The sequence below is a fragment of the Lagenorhynchus albirostris genome, chromosome 7 (genome assembly GCF_949774975.1).
Source record: "Lagenorhynchus albirostris chromosome 7, mLagAlb1.1, whole genome shotgun sequence".
Classification (NCBI taxonomy): Eukaryota; Metazoa; Chordata; class Mammalia; order Artiodactyla; family Delphinidae; genus Lagenorhynchus; species Lagenorhynchus albirostris.
In genome coordinates, this window is record NC_083101.1 from 113,243,607 (window position 1) to 113,261,098 (window position 17,492).

General features: G+C 48.4%; 1 protein-coding gene across 3 annotated transcripts in view; it reads right to left on the minus strand.

The window, feature by feature from the left end:
- PALLD (palladin, cytoskeletal associated protein) overlaps window positions 1–17,492 on the minus strand; it is a 398,579-nt gene that overhangs the window by 228,079 nt on the left and 153,008 nt on the right. For all 3 annotated transcript variants that reach the window (XM_060155855.1, XM_060155854.1, XM_060155856.1), the window contains exon 3: window positions 10,708–10,886. In XM_060155855.1, coding sequence (XP_060011838.1) covers window positions 10,708–10,886 — 179 coding nt within the window. The remainder of the gene's footprint in view (window positions 1–10,707; window positions 10,887–17,492) is intronic.

A 17,492-nucleotide genomic window follows, 5' to 3' on the forward strand; every position in this document is an offset into this window, starting at 1 on the left:
GGTCTTCATTGCTGCGCGCAGGCTTTCTCTAGTTGTAGCGAGCGGGGGCTACTCTTCGTTGTGGTGTGTAGGCTTCTCATCGCAGTGTTGTGGAGCACGGGCTCTAGGTGTGCGGGCTCAGTAGTTGTGGCTCACGGGCTTAGTTGCTCCACGGCATGTGGGATCTTCCTGGACCAGGGCTCGAACCCATGTCTCCTGCATTGGCAGGCGGATTCTTAACCACTGCACCGCCAGGGAAGCCCCAGAAGTACATACTTGGTACTTCTTTTATGAGACATACTTAACTCGAGTTATTTAAATTATCTATTTAAAATATCTTAATGTAAAATAATACGCGCTTATAGAAAAGTAACCAAGTAGCACAGAATTGTGTGATGTAATACTGAAGACCAGTAGGTCCCTTCCCTGGTGCCATTCTGCACACGCTAACAGTCTGGCTTGTATTTTTCAGATAAATTGAATGTATTAACAAACATACAGTGGCCTCCCCTTATTGAAGGGATAACATTCCAAGACCCCCACACCACTGATAGCACCAAATCCTGTTAGTACTCTTTTTCCTAAATATACACACCTAAGGTAAAGTTTCATTTGTAATTTAGGCACAGTAAGAGTTTAACGACAATAACTAATGATAAAATAGAATATAACAATTATGATTATAGAAATGATAATAAAGTTATATGAATGTGGTCTCTCTCTCAAAACATCTTATTGTACAAATCTGATGCCTTTTCTATCTTAACTAAGCACTTATGTATGCACTGTGGCTGTAACATTTAGGGTTTGAGGCACGACAGCAAAATGAACATGGATTTCTTTTTCCTTCTTCACAACCTGTCGGACAAAAGATTTGTTCTTACCATATATCTTAGCAACCTTAGCATACTTTTCTTTTCTTTTCTTTCCTTATTAACTTTCACTTGAAGCACTGCACGGCTTCTCTGGCACGTCCAAACCGCCAGTATCACTCCTCTGGTGCTTTGGGGCCATTTTTAGTATCAATAAAATCAGGGTGAGTGAACACGAGCGCTGGGACAGTCAGCATGACAACCTAGGTGACTAACAGGCAGCACACGCTGAACACAGGGATGACTCAAATCCTGACGGTCGAAGCTGAGGCAAGCGATTTCATCACACTGCTCAGATGGCAAAATTGAAAACTGACCGTTTATTTCTGGAATTTTCCATAAAATATTTCTGGATCACAGCTGACCGTGGTAACTGAAACTACAGAAAGTGAAACCTCGGATGAGGGGGGATGGCTGTATATTTGTGCATGTATTTGTACAAATGCAATCACACTACATGTGCTTTTTTTTTGTTTTTTAACATCTTTATTGGAGTATAATTGCTTTACATTGTTGTGTTAGTTGCTGCTGTATACTTGTGCTCTTTGTAGTTCGTTCTATTTGCCTGTTGATACATTGAGAATGTACACGTTTACCTAATTCTCTTGGCAAGAGTGCCTCATGCTCCCTCCCGTGACTGTTCTCTACCATGGCTTTCCTGCTATTACTGATGGTAAAAGCCCTACTTAGGTGACTGCAGGGTGTTTGTGGTCCTTCCTATTTATTTCTACAGCAATCCCCAGTCCTGGACCATCACGACACACAGACCACCCTGTCCTCCCAAATCCCTCTCTCAAATTTGTCTTCATCTATGTCAGGTTAATTTTCCTATGACACACCTTTCCTGTTTGAAACAAAATAATAAACTTAGATGACCCATGAGTTCTGCTCAGTAAATTAAAAGCCTGCTATTTCCACTAGTCTCGTGCACACCGGGCTGTGTAACGAGGATGCTGGAGTGAAGAGCACACCCCTCCCTGCCCTTGGGGAGCTTCCATTCTATGCGGACACAGACGCAGACAAATAAACGCATGAGGTGGTGGTCAGTGAAATGGGACGGCATAAAGCTGGGGGTCCGGGGAGGGATGGGAATGCAGAGTGCAAGGGAGCCTCTGCCAACAGGGGCTCCGGATAAAGATCAGAGGAGCGGAGAGCTCCCCCTCCTGGCCTCTCCCCACGTCTGAACCTTTAATTACATCATCTGCTCTGGTGGGAAGCGCCTACAGGGTCCCTCCTTGATTTCTGTCCTTTCCGAGTGGCCCGGACATGTCCTGTGCTGCCTCTTAGGAGCTGCTCAGCCACTCAGGACATCACACCTCTGAGGACTGGACTGAGGTGTGGCCAGGAAGGGCACACCCATTCTGAGTAGTGCCACGTGCCTGGCCATCGGCTGGGTCGGCGTTTGGTCATTACGATGATGAGCTTCCCTAAGAGGGGAAGCTGCGTCCAACTACAGACCAGAGACCCGAGGAACCAGGGAGGGGCAGGGGCTGCGTGAGGCCACGGGACTGCACGGCAGTGGCACAGGGTCTGAACTTGAGGCCCCGGCTCCCCCAGACCACGCGTCCCCGCCCCCAGCCGCCGTCTCCGGTGCTCAGGGCAGGCCGGTGATTCTGCTGGGATGAGTGACAGGGGGTGAGCTGGGGGACGAGCGAGCAGCTGCGGGTTTGTGGGGGGGTGGGGGAAGGCCAGGGACACAGGGCGGGTTTGCACACCGGCCAGCGCGGCTGGACTTGGTGTCTGGGCACGAGCGTGGTTGAGGGGCAAACTACCTGTGCAGGAGGAACTAGGGAAACCGAGCAAGACAAACAGCAAAGCAGCAAAACCAGGTGACAGACAAGGAGAAACGCTGGCACCCCAGCAGGCTGGGGTCAGCAGGTCGCCGTGGCCCGAGGGCGGGCAGCCCCCCAGACCCCGGAGAGCCCTCGGGAGCAGGCAGGCCCCAAGGACGGCACCAGAGACACTCAGCGGCCAGAAGCCGGGGAGAGGAATAGCTATTTTTCATCTGATTCCCAATGTTTAGATCACTGGAAAAATCCCCTCTGATGACTAAAAAGATATTATTGCTTTCGCTCTTTGTTGAGGCTTTTTCCTCACTGACTTGCCGGGAAACAAGGACCAGAGAGGTTCACGTCCACTGGATAAGGATGCCCAGCTGGCCGAGCCTGCTGGGATCTCAATGTCACCTCCCACCTGGCGTGGGGACAGAGCTGCTCTGCAGGCCCCTTTCCCCCAGGGCGATCCCCCCTCACTCCCCTTCTGTGCCCACCCCTCGGTCCCCAGCTCTGCACCTACTGGGCAGGGGAGAACACCCCTGGCTCAGGGGGACATTCATCCGTGTCTGTTTCTCAAATCCCATCTAAAAGGGGCAGGGCCCCAGCGCTTGTGGTCGACCCCTGCCCGTCTGCTCATCAACTGTTCACCTGCCTACAGGTCACCTGTGTCTACGCTGTTCTCCACGCAGTGGGGAATCAATGCTGGTGGTCCCTAAGCTGCTCTAGTGATGGAGAGCAGGCGGGAAAGTCACAACCGTGAGCCTCCCATCTTGCCTTTAAAAGGTGCTCCCTCACCATTTTAAAAACTTACCCCGTGTAATACTTCCTTGTAGGAAAAGACCCAGAAAATGCACAATAGCAAAAATTAAAGAAAAAAATCATTCGGAATACCACCACCCAGACACATTGGATCGTATCCTGCTGAAGTTTACCCCTGTGCCCACGTATAATAAACATAATATTATGACGTAATACTGTTCAATTTCTGTTTTTTCCCCACTCAATACATTGTGAAGTGCCTTTCCACGTTAATAAACGTGCTTTATAGTTTTCCAATGGCTGCTTCAAATACATTTGTGGCGATTTACCAGAATTTGTTTCATTCTACTATCAACAGATATATTTATTTCCATGTTAAACATCTCCCCAGAAAGGGGTGCAAAATACAGATACAGTCGGCTCTCCATATCCACGGGTTCTGCATCTGTGGATTCAACCGACCGCAGGTCAAAAAATATATATACATAAAATTCCAGAAAGTTCCCCAAAGCAAGCTTGCCTCTGCTGCCCACCAGTAGCTATTTACATAGCATTACATTAGGTATTATAAGTAATGTAGAGATGATTTAAAGTTTACGTAGGTTATACGCTAATACTCTACCGTTTTAGATAAGGGACTTGAGCATCCTTGGATTTTGGTATCCCTGGGGGGTCCTGAAACCAATCCCCTTGCGGATACTGAGGGACGACTGTATGTCAAAATGCCCATTTCCCCCATATTCATGGAAACACCATGTTTTAATTATTTTTATTTTTGTCAATCTAATATCTACCTTAGCAATATAGAAAAGGCTATATTTCTGAGTGGAAGCAAACTGAATACAGCTTCAAATTCAGAAAATAGGAAGTCTTCCTAAAAGCAGGTATTAACCATTAAAAAAAACTATCTATTTATCTTTATTTATATTTACATTTTAAGCCCCTGAGTGACTTAAGTGAATCCAGCCATGGAGTTAGTTCATCGTTTGGTCCATGTTTGTTTTTCAAAATTAAGGCGTAAATACACTCTGCTCCCCACTCCCACTACTCATTTTTTCCCCTCTCCTTTCTCAGTTGCTATAATTACCAGAAACAATCATTTGCTGTCTCAGATAAGAGTAATTGAAGCAATGCCAATGATTTAAAAATTTATAAATGATGAATGACTATAAAAGCATTGAGTTTTAAAGAACTGCAATGACAGGCACAGATGTTCGTGACGGATTAAATTAAATTTAAAAAATATATACCGAAACTAATACACCATTGTAAAGCAATTATACCCCAATAAAGATGTTAAAAAATATATATATATATACCAAAGAATATGTAGAATATAATATACACATTTAGATAAAAGATTGAACAATAAAAATTTTTAAGAGTGGTGGACACAGGGTGGTGGGATTACACATGACTTTTATGTCTTTATTTCCATGTTTTAGATTTTTTTAAATGAAAATGTGCTATTTCTATAACAGCAACAATAGCTCACACTGTGTGTCGGTCCCCCTCTAGGTGATTAACTCACTCATTTCTTACGAGAACATCAATTTCTCCAGGCAGAGATGGAGAAACTGAAGCAAAGAGCCATCCAGTCGCTGTTCTGGGTCTTGGAGCTGGGAGCCGGGCTGGCCAGAAAATACCAGGAAGGATATTTAAAAATGAATACTGTGGAGAATGCGCAAAGCTGAGCTTAGACTCCATCAGCTTCTCACAGCAAGTCTTCCAGATCCAGCAGAAGGGACCTTTCGCTCAGATCGGCTTTGTCCTGCTGCGGCCACAGGGACCGTTCCTTGTATAACATTTCCACACACTTTGAAATGTCACTTAAAAGGGGCACACGTCTTATCTGATTGTGACAAGCTTGGAGAACCTACAAATAAACATCACACAGGGTCTGCCGGCGTGCGCCACGCTCAGAATTCCTGCCCTTCCCCACCGTCTTTATGCCGTCCCCTCCACCCCCATCCAGCTCAACTCCCCGACCACGGGGTCGGGGTTGGGTGTAACCCAGCTTCCTCATCGCACACTTGGGAACCCCCCTCCTGCCCCCTTCGGTGCTCCCCGAGCTGTAAAGATCTGTGCCGTCCACGACAGGGTCAGGAGGGGCGGCAGGGATGCAAACGTGGGATGTCCACGTTTAGTTCACGTGTCTGTGCTCACCTGTCCCATTTCTACCGTGCAACTGTTGAGAGCCGCTCTTCGCCACCTGCACACTGCGGGCGGAGGCCGTTTCCTTCTCTTTTTCCAGGAACTGGCTCCCTGGCACCTCACACTCCCCCCACCCCCCTGCAGGATCCGCGTTTTCTCGCTTGGACCGTTTTCATCAGCATGGAAATATACTCTAGAAATCCTGCTACGAAAACCCACAGGCAAACAGGCTCACAAAGCATCCTGACCCGGCGCTCCCGTCCAGATACCGGCCCCTGGCTCTGCCGGTGCTTGGGCAGAACCTCCCTGGCGCCCCCCAACGCGTTCCCGTGCGTCCTTCCGGGTCCCGCAGACGCGCGGCGTTTGGTCCCTCCAGGCTCTCCGAGCCCCTATTACTAACATCCCCCACAGCAACCACACCTGCCCCTCCTGTCCTCAGCGCTGGCCTCCGGCAGCGGGGGGGGGGGCCCCCCCGAGCTGCACGGCCCTCCCCTCTCAAACACCGACCCGCCCCCCCAGCCTCCCCGCCCACAGGGCCCTCCTCTCACGCTCCTACGCCCGGCACCTCCTCCCGGAGCATCTTCGCGTGGGGAGGGTCGCCCAGGCTCAGACGCGGTCCCGCCCATTCCCGTGTCTTCGGTTACCATCTACATCCTGAAGCTCCAAGTGCACGTCCTCGCCCTGGGCGCTCACTGCACCCGCATGGCCACCTGCCCACACCTGTGTCCACTCGGCCGTCCAAATACGGCTGTGCAAACGGATCACCTACGTCCCTCTGTGCCCCAGCCCACTCCTCGCCCCCCCTCACAGATGCCCAACGGTGGAGCCGAAATCCACGGGGTCTGCTCGCTCCCATGGCCCCTCAGCCCACACCGGACCCGCCATGTGGCTTTGCAGTCTGCCTGCCTCTGCCCCCGTCTACACGGCGTGCTCCTGCAGCCCTGCCAGCTCCGTCCGGTCCTGCCACGGCACGCTTCTCACCGGGCTCCCGATTACAAGCCAAACTTCAGTTTAAAAATGGAAATCAGATAATCTGACTTTTCAGTTTAAACGCTCCGCAAGTGGCGATTTTCGGTAGAATAAAGGCCGGCCGGCTAACAGTGACCAGAAGGCGCCACGACCCGCGTGAGCTGCCTGCCGCCCAGCTGCCACCCTCTGCGCTCCTGGGCACACCCGCCCCTCCTGACAAGCCTCGCCCCTACTTCCGTCTGCAGCACTTGCCCCATCGGCCTCCCCATCGCTTCCTCTCAGAGTCCAGACTGAGGTCGGATGTCACCGCCTCAGGGAGGCCCTCCTCCCCCTACCCTCACCCACCTTTCTTCTCTTCCCAGCACCTGCTGGCTGGGGCTGGGGTTATTTATGAGGGGGGCCCGTCCCTCCTTTCCTGGAGTGTCGACGCAGCGAGGACCGAGGCCTGCCTGTCCTGCCAAGTGTCCCCACCCAGTGCCTGGCCCACCGCCTGCCTTCCAGGGGACCTTCAGTGAACACGTGACCAATGACCAAAAGTTCAGTGGTGTCCTGAGATGTTCCAGGCACACATCCCAGGCCTGTTACTGGATGCAGATGACAACCCTGCTGCCCCAAGACCCAAGGTTCACCTGCATTTTCCCCTGTGGCTATTCAGACTTAAGAGGTCACACTGACTGGGTTTAGTCCTTGAAGCTCAGGGGAGTGTGAGTGTGTGTGTGAGGTCTGGGGCCCTACAAGTCTCCCTAAGCTGCCGTTTCCTCAGCTACAGAATGGGGTGATTTTTGTAAGGATTAAATGAGATAATCCAGGTGAAAATGAAGACCAGGGCTCGGTTCCTAGTTAAAACTAGGAGATAAAAGTTAGCTCCTGGTTTTGGGTTTTTTTAATTTTTTTTTATTTTTGGCTGCCTTGGGTCTTTGTTGCTGCACGCGGGCTTTCTCTAGTTGCGGCGAGCGGGGGCTACTCTTCGTTGCGGTGCCAGGCTTCTCACTGCAGCGACTTCTCTTGTTACGGAGCACGGGCTCTAGACGCATGGGCTTCAGGAGTTGTGGCACGTGGGCTGAGCAGTTGTGGCTCTCGGGCTCTAGAGTGCAGGCTCAGTAGTTGTGGCTCACGGGCTCTAGAGTGCAGGCTCAGTAGTTGTGGCTCATGGGCTCTAGAGTGCAGGCTCAGTAGTTGTGGCTCACGGGCTCTAGAGCGCAGGCTCAGTAGCTGTGGCACGCGGGCTCAGAAGTTGTGGCTCTCGGGCTCTAGAGTGCAGGCTCAGTAGTTGTGGCACACGGGCTCTAGAGCGCAGGCTCAGTAGTTGTGGCACGCGGGCTCAGAAGTTGTGGCTCTCGGGCTCTAGAGTGCAGGCTCAGTAGTTGTGGCTCACGGGCTCTTGAGCGCAGGCTCAGTAGTTGTGGTGCACGGGCTTAGATGCTCTGCGGCATGTGGGATCTTCCCAGACCAGGGCTCGAACCTGTGTCCCCTGCATTGGCAGGCGGATTCTTAACCACTGCACCACCAGGGAAGCCCCTTAGTTACTGTTCTTAAACTGAAATTTCCTTGTTATCATTCTAAAAGTTGCTGCACAAGGCAGTGAAATTTAGACAGTTTCCAACTAGTAGGTTGTTAAACTTTTAGGGAAGGTTTCCTCAAGGTTTTTAAATCTATAGAAAACTTCCTACCCTCTGGTACCCACCTCCACCCCTATACTGCACGCTGACATAGCAACAGCAATGTGGTTTAGGGACAACAGAGATATTCCTAAGTCTAATTTAGTGCTGCAGTAAGGAAAACATAAACACTTCTTCCTTTCAGTCATAATAGGAGCCTAAGAATTTATGTAAAATTCTCTTCCATTTCACGTAATTGTTCTTAGGGATAAAAATACACCAAAATCAGGCTTTAAAAAAGTTATCACCCATATTTCATGGGGACGATGAGCCAGTTTCCTAACGCACTTTCCAGGAGGCTTAGGAGGCTCATGCTTAAGGGCTCTTTATTCCGGCTCTGCCCAGACCCCTCCTCTCCTCGGCACAAAGATCTGAGGCCAGACCCGCAGCTGGTGGGCTGTCTAAGCCAGTGCAGGTCCTCAGGTGCAAAAAGGGACACTGGGAACACCCGCCACCTCTGTGGAGCCCTGGGCATGGACCACGCGTGGCAGGTAGAACTGGGGGTGCTTTTCCCACATTAAGTAGTTCATGCAGAGACCCCAAAGGCGGGAGAGGACTGCACTGCAGGGGCTTCTACGTGGCAGAGCTCAATTTAATGAAATAAAGTTAAAGGCCATGGCATGCATGTTTTGGACCTCCAGAGTCAGATCCTGAAGTGGTTTCCAAGGCAGAGAAATAGTTCCTCTTATTCTATGAAAGTGAGTGTGTCTTATATACCTTGCAGTTAATCTTTTAAGTTCATTTGTATCCTTATAACACTTTAGATAGCTGTTATATCACTTATAACATCACTTACTTTATATTCTTTTTTGAAAAATGTGTCCATCTGGGCTGTTGGATTGGGAACTCCTTGATAGCAGGGCCCATCCCCATCATATCTGCACCACACTGTCTGGCACAGAGCAAGGCCTTAATAAACGTGGCTGAATCGAGTTGGTAAACTAGCACGTAAAACTGACGTGATTTAATGTCTGCAGTACAGAAGCAATCCACACTGAAGTACCCATTTCCAGCAATCTTGAAAGCAAATAAAGCATTTAATTTTAAGCAGCTCTAGTTGAACTTGGTTTTGAAAGACAAATCTGACCATCATTAGCAAATGGGTTTTGTTTTTTTTTTAATGAAAGTTTAACTTTCCTCCTCTGTATTCTAAAATGCTTCAAGAAGTTTGCTCCACGGTCAGCCCATGACTGATACTCACTGCTCGCTTATTAAATGCTAAAAATCTTTTTGCCATTCTTTTCCTGTTCATTTAGCACTTTGAGATACATGTGACATAGCGAATAGGATATGGGCCCTGGAGTAAGACGGACTGGGTCCAAATCCTGGAGTGACTTTGGACAGGTCCCTTTCACCTCCCCAGGCTCAGTTTACCCATGTGTAAAAGGGGACCCTGATAACACCTCACAGGTTCACGGTGAGGTTTAAATGACCGTGTCTGCACGTGTGTGTACATGTAACTACCATGTAGCATCACTTGTTGTTAATACAGAAGGTTTGCTCTTATTAGCAGGACAAAGTCCCCGAAGGAGCTCACAGACGCTTTCAAAGACAATGCAGGGGACCCTTTTATTAAAAGTAAAGGCACATAGTTTTAGTTGGCCATAACAGTTACTTCTAAAACTAATTTTTTTTTTTTTGCCAGTTCTTACAAGGGCTATAAATAATGGTTCACATCTTGCTTTCTTCTACTTTAAAAAACAAAGAAATTTAGTGCTATTAAAGAGTAAAAAAAAATTTAGTAAAAAGATGAAGATTAAGGTACTGGAGACCTCGAGGGTTTCAATTTTCTCTCTGCGTTCCAGCTACTATTTTTAAATGCAAGCAATTACAAGGCTACTCACCAATTTATGGCTTTAGGGACACAGAACACTGGCGTTTAAGCCACTTCCAACTTAAGTGATTGATAGTGATAAAAATGCAACAGTGATGTAAACTATATACTTTGATAGCAAGTTTTCTAATTCCCTATAGGCTGAGTCTCGTCAAAAATGAATTGTTAGAACAATAGAGATATTCTACTCTCTGCCCACCCCTCTTTAATGCAACACTGATGCTGGAAATTTTTTGACCTAGTGATTACAAGTCCATGGTACACTTAGCAGAAATAGCAGCATCCTAACAAAAAAGGAAAAGTTCTAGAATCTAATAGAAATGAGAACATTTAAAAATACTCAACTGCTTAATATCCCTGTGAACGATCTCCTAAGTCTTTGAGAGTTTAACTTTCGTTGACAGGTCTAGTATTTCTAGTATTTTAATATGCCCACATTCTTCGTCCACCAGAGAAACCAGAAATAAGTTGGACACTTAGTATTCTAAATAAATTCACGTAGCTGAAATGTTTTAAATGAAAAGGAACAAATGTTGACATCAGACATTGTCGACGCAGACGTACACCCAAGTGTCAGAGCCACTCGATTTATCTGCCCTGGAGGACAAATGAGGTTTGACTCACAACACTGGAAAACCACGTTCACAAGAAGCAATGGGCCCCTGCCCACTCGGCACCCCACGCCCCCACCCCACATCCCTGGGTACCTTCAATGAACACCTCGGCCGATGTGGTGTCAGAGCCACCGGGGTTCGCGGCCAGGCAGGTGTAGCGCCCTGTGTCGTCCTCAAAGGCCTCGGCTATGACCAGCGTGTGCAGGTCTCCCCCGTCCCAGCGGATCTGGATATCGGGACTGTCGTGCAGCTCGATCCCCTCACAGAACCATCTGCTGGCCAAACGGAAGTCCCAGGACAGGAGGGAGAGAAAGGAAAAGGGGACGTTTAAAATAATAAAGCAGAAGTGAAAGGCGAGATGCTATGTAACGAGATGCCTGTCTGATAAAAAAAAGACCTGTGGCCGTGTTACTAACCTTACTAAATGCTATTACATTTGAGACCATGAAATGCATGGCTAGACAATTCCCATGGGTTTTCTTTGTCAAGCACCTTGTACATTTCATCAACCTGGAAATAAGGGACATCATCACACTGGGAAAGACCATTTCAGTTACAAAATGAAAGGAACACAAGTTCCAAGTGTCTTACAAAAATGTTTTATCACCAGTGCCTCTCACATCTATTACAATTTTATCTATTGTTCTTATCTAAAGAAAAATATGAAAGTAATATAAACATTGTGCTCAAAATACTTAATGTACAGTACCAAGGGAGACACTGTCATGTTACAGACCCTGGGCAGCAATGTTCCTCTTGACATGGTCAGCTGGGCAGGAACAGAGTTAACGCCTTCCACATTTCTGATATTTAGAGAACCTTCCAGCAGCGTGCCCGGCCCCCATGATGCGGGCAGGGGCAGCAGTGCTCTGTAATTCATTCTTGCTGGTCTCACACCTTCCCATCGACCAGGCCCTTGGTATAGGAGGTGGCAGGTGGCCAGACTGTTTCTATGCGGGTTCCCCCTCACACCCTTTCCTTTATTCCCTGAGCACCTCAAACTCTCAACAGGATTTTTACCAAAAAAATACAAAGCTGCCCTAACCCTCCTCCCCACAAACGTGATTTAGTTTTAAAGAAATACGAAGGAACATGCCACTGACAACTAAAAGGACTGAATTCTCTGGGACAGAATTGTCCATTTAGCTCTTAATCAGCACTGAGAGATTTTCCCTGAGTCTGATCCTCTATAAAATTCTTTGGACTTGGCATCCTTTTTATGTCAGTGAAAACTAACCTTTTCTGCATTTAGATAGCATAATATAGGCTTCTGTCTATATTTAGTGTGAAAGTTAAGTTAATAAAACAAGCCAGTTTGCTAATACTTACATATTAACTCCAGAAACTATATTAAAAAAATAAGTACGGGATATTTGGAAAAGAACAGACATGACTTCGGGAATTAAAAACCATATAAAGGGCTTCCCTGGTGGCGCAGTGGTTGAGAGTCCGCCTGCCGATGCAGGGGACGCGGGTTCGTGCCCCAGTCCGGGAAGATCCCACATGCGGCGGAGCGGCTGGGCCCGTGAGTCATGGGAGGCCCGCATACCGAAAAAAAAAAAAAAAAAAACACCCAGCCAACTGAGCATCTAATGCAATGCAAGGTATATTGCTTTTGAGGCAGTTGAGAAGGGCAGTATTTCATGATTCTGAGTAGTCTGTGATTTCCTTTGTTTTCGTAAAGTCCTGGAGAACATTCTGGCCGAGAACCATTTTCTAGTCCCTCCTTCTCTGCTCTTTCCACAATCACAGGCCAGATCCTCACCCCGCCCCCCCCACCCCCCGCCGCCCGGAGAACTGTCTATGGCTCCAGTGTTACTCGACCTGAAGTCTTTTAATTGATCTCTTCATCCCTGGCAAGCTATGGAGTCTTTATCCTGTGGCAGGTGAAAGCACTCGACACTCTTCCCTACATGAACCATTCCCTAAACTTTAGATCTTTATTGTCTGCTCTCCTATAACTCGGCCCAGGTTTTCTTTTCTGTCATGTTCCTATCCGAATCCTGTTTCTGTCAGGTATCTGCATGGAGTTCTCGTTTCCTATGCAGCCCTCATGTATGACCTGCTTCCTCTCTGCTCCCTGCAATTCTCCCCTCACCCTCGGTGCCCATCCCACCCTGGAGCTGCTCTCCTCACAAGCAAGCGAAAGGTGCCTTCAACAGACTCAGCTCTACCGAGCACACGCTTGCCGGGCATCTTCCACGTGGACAGCACCATGTCAGGTACTAGAGGCCTGGAAGAGTCGAGCCTGGTGGACTCTGGAACCGGCCAGAGTCTAGGTGTCTGTACGTTACCTAGGGTGAGTTACACTGCCATAAAAAGATAAGAACCAACTGTCAGAGGGAAAATGAGGCATGAAAAAACACAATTAAGGTTTAAAAGAGAGGACGATTGATTGCCTTGGTTAGATAAGCTCCTTGGGACACCCCTGCCGGCCACCCCAGGGCTGTGACACCCTGACCTCAGGCTGTGCACACAGCCTGCAGGCCACCACCTGCTTTCCTGAGGCCCGTGAGCCAAGCCATGGTTTCCATGGTTTTAAAGGTGAGGAAAAAAATCGGAAGAGTTATTTTGTGACACATGGAAATTATATAAAGGTCAGATTTCAGAGTCTATAAACAAAGTCCTGGGGGATCACAACCGTGCCCTTGAACTAACAGTGTCTGTGGCCACCTTTGTGCTGCAGCAACAGCTGGGTTGCTGGGCCAGACTGCACGGCCCACAAGTCCTGCAACACTTATTATCTGGATTTTACAGGAAAAGTGTGGTCCTTGGACCAGTGAGTGGCATCAGCACCATTTAGGAGCTTGTTAGAAATGCAGAATCTCTGGAGGTCTCGCAGAAAACTAAAAACAGAACTACCACATGATCCAGCAATCCCACTCCTGGGCATATACCCTGAGAAAACTATAATTCAAAAAGATACATGCACTCCAATGTTCACTGCAGCATTGTTTACAATAGCCAGGACATGAAAACAACCTAAATGTCCATCGACAGAGGAATGGAAAAAGAAGATGTGGCACATATATACAATGGAATATTACTCAGCCATAAAAAAGAATGAAATAATACCACATGCAGTAACATGGAAGGACCTGGAGATGATCACAGTAACTGAAGTAAGTCAGACAGAGAAAGACAAATATCCTATGATATCATTTATATATAGAATCTAAAATATGACACTAATGAATCTGTCTATGAAACAGAAACAGACTCACAGACATAGAGAACAGACTGGCGGTTACCAAGGGGGAGGGGGTAGCAGAGGGATGGATTGGGAGTTTGGGGTTAGCAGATATAAGCTTTTATATATAGAATGGATAAACAACAAGGTCCTACTGTATAGCACAGGGAACTATATTCAATATCCTATGATAAACCATAATGGAAAAGAATACTTTAAAAAAGAGTGTGTATATATATATATATATATATATATAAAAAACTGAATCACTTTGCTGTACAGCAGAAATTAACACAACATTGTAAATCAACTGTACTTCAATAAAAAAATTAAAAATTTAAAAAAATAAAAGAAACGCAGAATCTCGACCACCATCCCAAGCCCACTGAGTCGGTTCAGACCCCAGTGATTCACATTCATGTGAAGGGGAAGCAGTTCCGATCTGTCACGCATGGACCAGGCCAGCCTGCATCACGGGGCCTGCATCATCACTTCTTGAGCAGAGAAGCCGTATCGTATGTGTTCTGTATCTGCAAAAATATGTTCTGTTTGTTTCTCTCTCCTCTACACTCAAAAAATTGTAGGCTTATTCACTTGACAATTGATACTATGTCACTTCCTATCCTCCGTGGTGTTTCTTTATATCACTATCTGAGGCCTAATGCATTTAGGCCTTACTTCCTCATCCAGGAAATGGACTCTCTTTCATTGATCCATAGTGTACTGCTTGTACTAGTTGGTGCTTTAAAAATACTTACTACCTGCCACTTGTTACTTTAGAATATGCTGCCCAAGAAAAAAACAAATGGTGAAGGCTCTGTGGCCTAACAGATTTGGAAGATGCTACCTATTATGTACATGTATATGTCTATATCGCTCCTTCATGTAATTAAGATTTTCTTATTAAAGGCCCTGAGAAGTCCTGCAGAAAACAAATTAGTTTAATGTTGTTTAACCCAGCATTCATTCATCTTACTTGGCCATGCGACTCTTGCTCATTTCGCGCCTGCTAACATCCCGTGTGTATGTTGCACGACGCTTTTCTGGCACATTCACCCCATAGAGCCTGCGGTTTTTAAAGAATGAATTAAGACCAATTATAATCTGGGACTGCCCTGGTGGTCCAGTGGTTAGGACTCGGTGCTTTCACTGCCATGCCCCAGGTTCGACCCCCTGGTTGGGGACCTGAGATCCCACAAGCCGCGTGGTACAGACCAAAAAAAAAAGACCGATTATAATCGGAGCAATGATGATAAGTGTAAGCCTGAAGAACATGATCGGGAAGCACAATACAGCACTTGAACTACACTGAACACTGGCAAAAAGGTTCAGGTACAAATGCACTCTGGCCACAGCCTAACACACCTATCTGGTCTTGGGGACGGTGCCTTGTGACACCAACATGGCACGTGGTGATGCGGGTGGTGCTTACAAACCCCAGGGATGACCTGGCTTTTGCTTTTTAAACACTCATGCTTTTTGTTCTCCAGTTCCATGGACGACATTTTTAAAGCATCTTAGGTTGTAGCACATAGAAGAAATAGCGCAGACAAAAGACTAAACTTGTCTAAATCAGGCAGCAAGCCTAAGACTTAACGTGAGTCATTCTGTGGCTTCGACACCATCAGGGAAAGTCAGAGCGTTACGGGCCCAGAACTGCCACGGGGCCAGTTCTACACTGTCGGGATGGGGGCTGTCAGGGTGTGGCCTGGGGGAGGGGAGAGGCTGCAGATATGGAGATGGGGGGCCTCCCTGGGGCACCAGGCAGGGCCCATGGCTCCAGCCACTGTTCACATAAACGTGTGTCTGGTTCACGGCTGGAGCTGCAGTGGCCTCACAGGGATGTTCGGCAGAGACCGTAGGAAAAGTCGTTCACCTTCCCGGTCCAGGCTCTTCATCTGAGGACAGGAGACCTCGCTATAAAGCTTCATAATTCTGAGGTTCTTGGTGAAATGAAAAGGTTGTATATTTAGTGAATGCATGAAAAATACTTCAAGAAATGATGGAGGAAATTATTTGATGAAAGGTGTAAGTCATGAACGGCTTTGCTTCTTTGAAGGGTCCGAGCATATCGTGGTGTTTCTGAGGCTATGCACCCACGTCGGGTCCCTGACCTTGTCATGACCCCCACTGAGTCCTTCACCTTCTACGGAATGAACTCTGCCCCTGCCTTTCTCTCCCACGAGGACAGAGGCTTCGGCGGGGCCCGGCCTCATGGCCGTGCTCACGCAGCTCCCCAGGGCTGTGAGCTCCAGCCCCGCGTCCGCACATGGCACCTACTTGGCACGTCTTTAACCGTCTGTGTTTCTGACGCTTTGACGTGCTGGCCTGGCTGACCCCGGAGACGTGGCCCCTGCCAGGGCTGCGGGTTCCTGGAGACGGTAAGTGACACCTTCAGGCTCCTTTCCAGTAAGACTCACCAACCCAGAGCCCATCCCCCTCCCCCCGCAGGCCCTCCCACTCGGCCACCGTGCACCTGCTCTAACGCCCACAGCCAGGCAGTGACAAGCAGGACAGCCCCGAGTCCAGAGCTGATGGCCCCATTCAGAGCAGCCCCGGGGCCTCCCCCTGCCCCACCCACCAACCCTTCCTGCAGGGACACAGTGAAGGCCCCCCCTCCCCTTCCACTCTGCCTCCCGACCCACCCTGGGGACCCCCTGTCCTCCCCCACCCCATGGCGCAGGGAGCTCCCTGCTCTGGGGCCTGTGAGTAATACAAGCGTTTCAGAGGCATCTCCTCCTGACCTGTCAGCCTCACCACACCTGAATGATGACAACACCTGCTTTTTCATACACTGAACTCATCAGAATAAGCTTACAAATGAAGACAGGCTGGAACAGATAAGTCATTAAAATAACACCTATGGGGCTTCCCTGGTGGCACAGTGGTTGAGAGTCCGCCTGCCGATGCAGGGGACGCGGGTTCGTGCCCCGGTCCGGAAGGATCCCACATGCCGCGGAGCGGCTGGGCCCGTGAGCCATGGCCGCTGAGCCTGCACGTCCGGAGCCTGTGCTCGGCAGAGGGAGGGGCCGCCAAAGTCGTATCTGGTCATTTCTGCCTGAAGATGTCCACAGAGGGAAGTTGATCTGCTCTCACCTACTCAAACTGAAGTGCAGCTACAAGGCATAGCATGAAACTCAAAATCATCAACTCCACACATATATCAGAGGAGGAAACCGGTCTTCTCCACTCTTCTGTAGCCGATCAAAGACACATCACCTTCTTATGTGACCTAAGGAATCCTGAAGGTTTGAAGTCTGGACACCACGAGGTAGCGGATGAGCTAAAGTCACTTTATTTCATTAAATTTCTTAACATTTCCATCAGCTTCCTGGCAAAGAACTCGAAACACTTACTATTCTTTAAAGAAGAGGTAAACGTCAGGGCTGTTGATTCAGTTTTGACCTGCAATTTATCCTCCATTAAATTCTTATTGCTAGCGCGGCTTAAGACAAGCTACGACATAAACACACAAAATCAACGCAGCCCGGGTGTGGGGAAGGCACGGCACGGGTGTGACACTCCGCCACCCCCCACCCCACCCCCACCCCGTCCCGGGCAGACGTCATTAACAGATCAGAATGTCTTCAGCTAGTGGAACCGAGTGCCTCGGAGTGGCAGGCGACACCGCAACCGAAGCGCAAGCCCGTGATGGAACACATTGCCGTCCTCACCTTGGTCTCCTAGA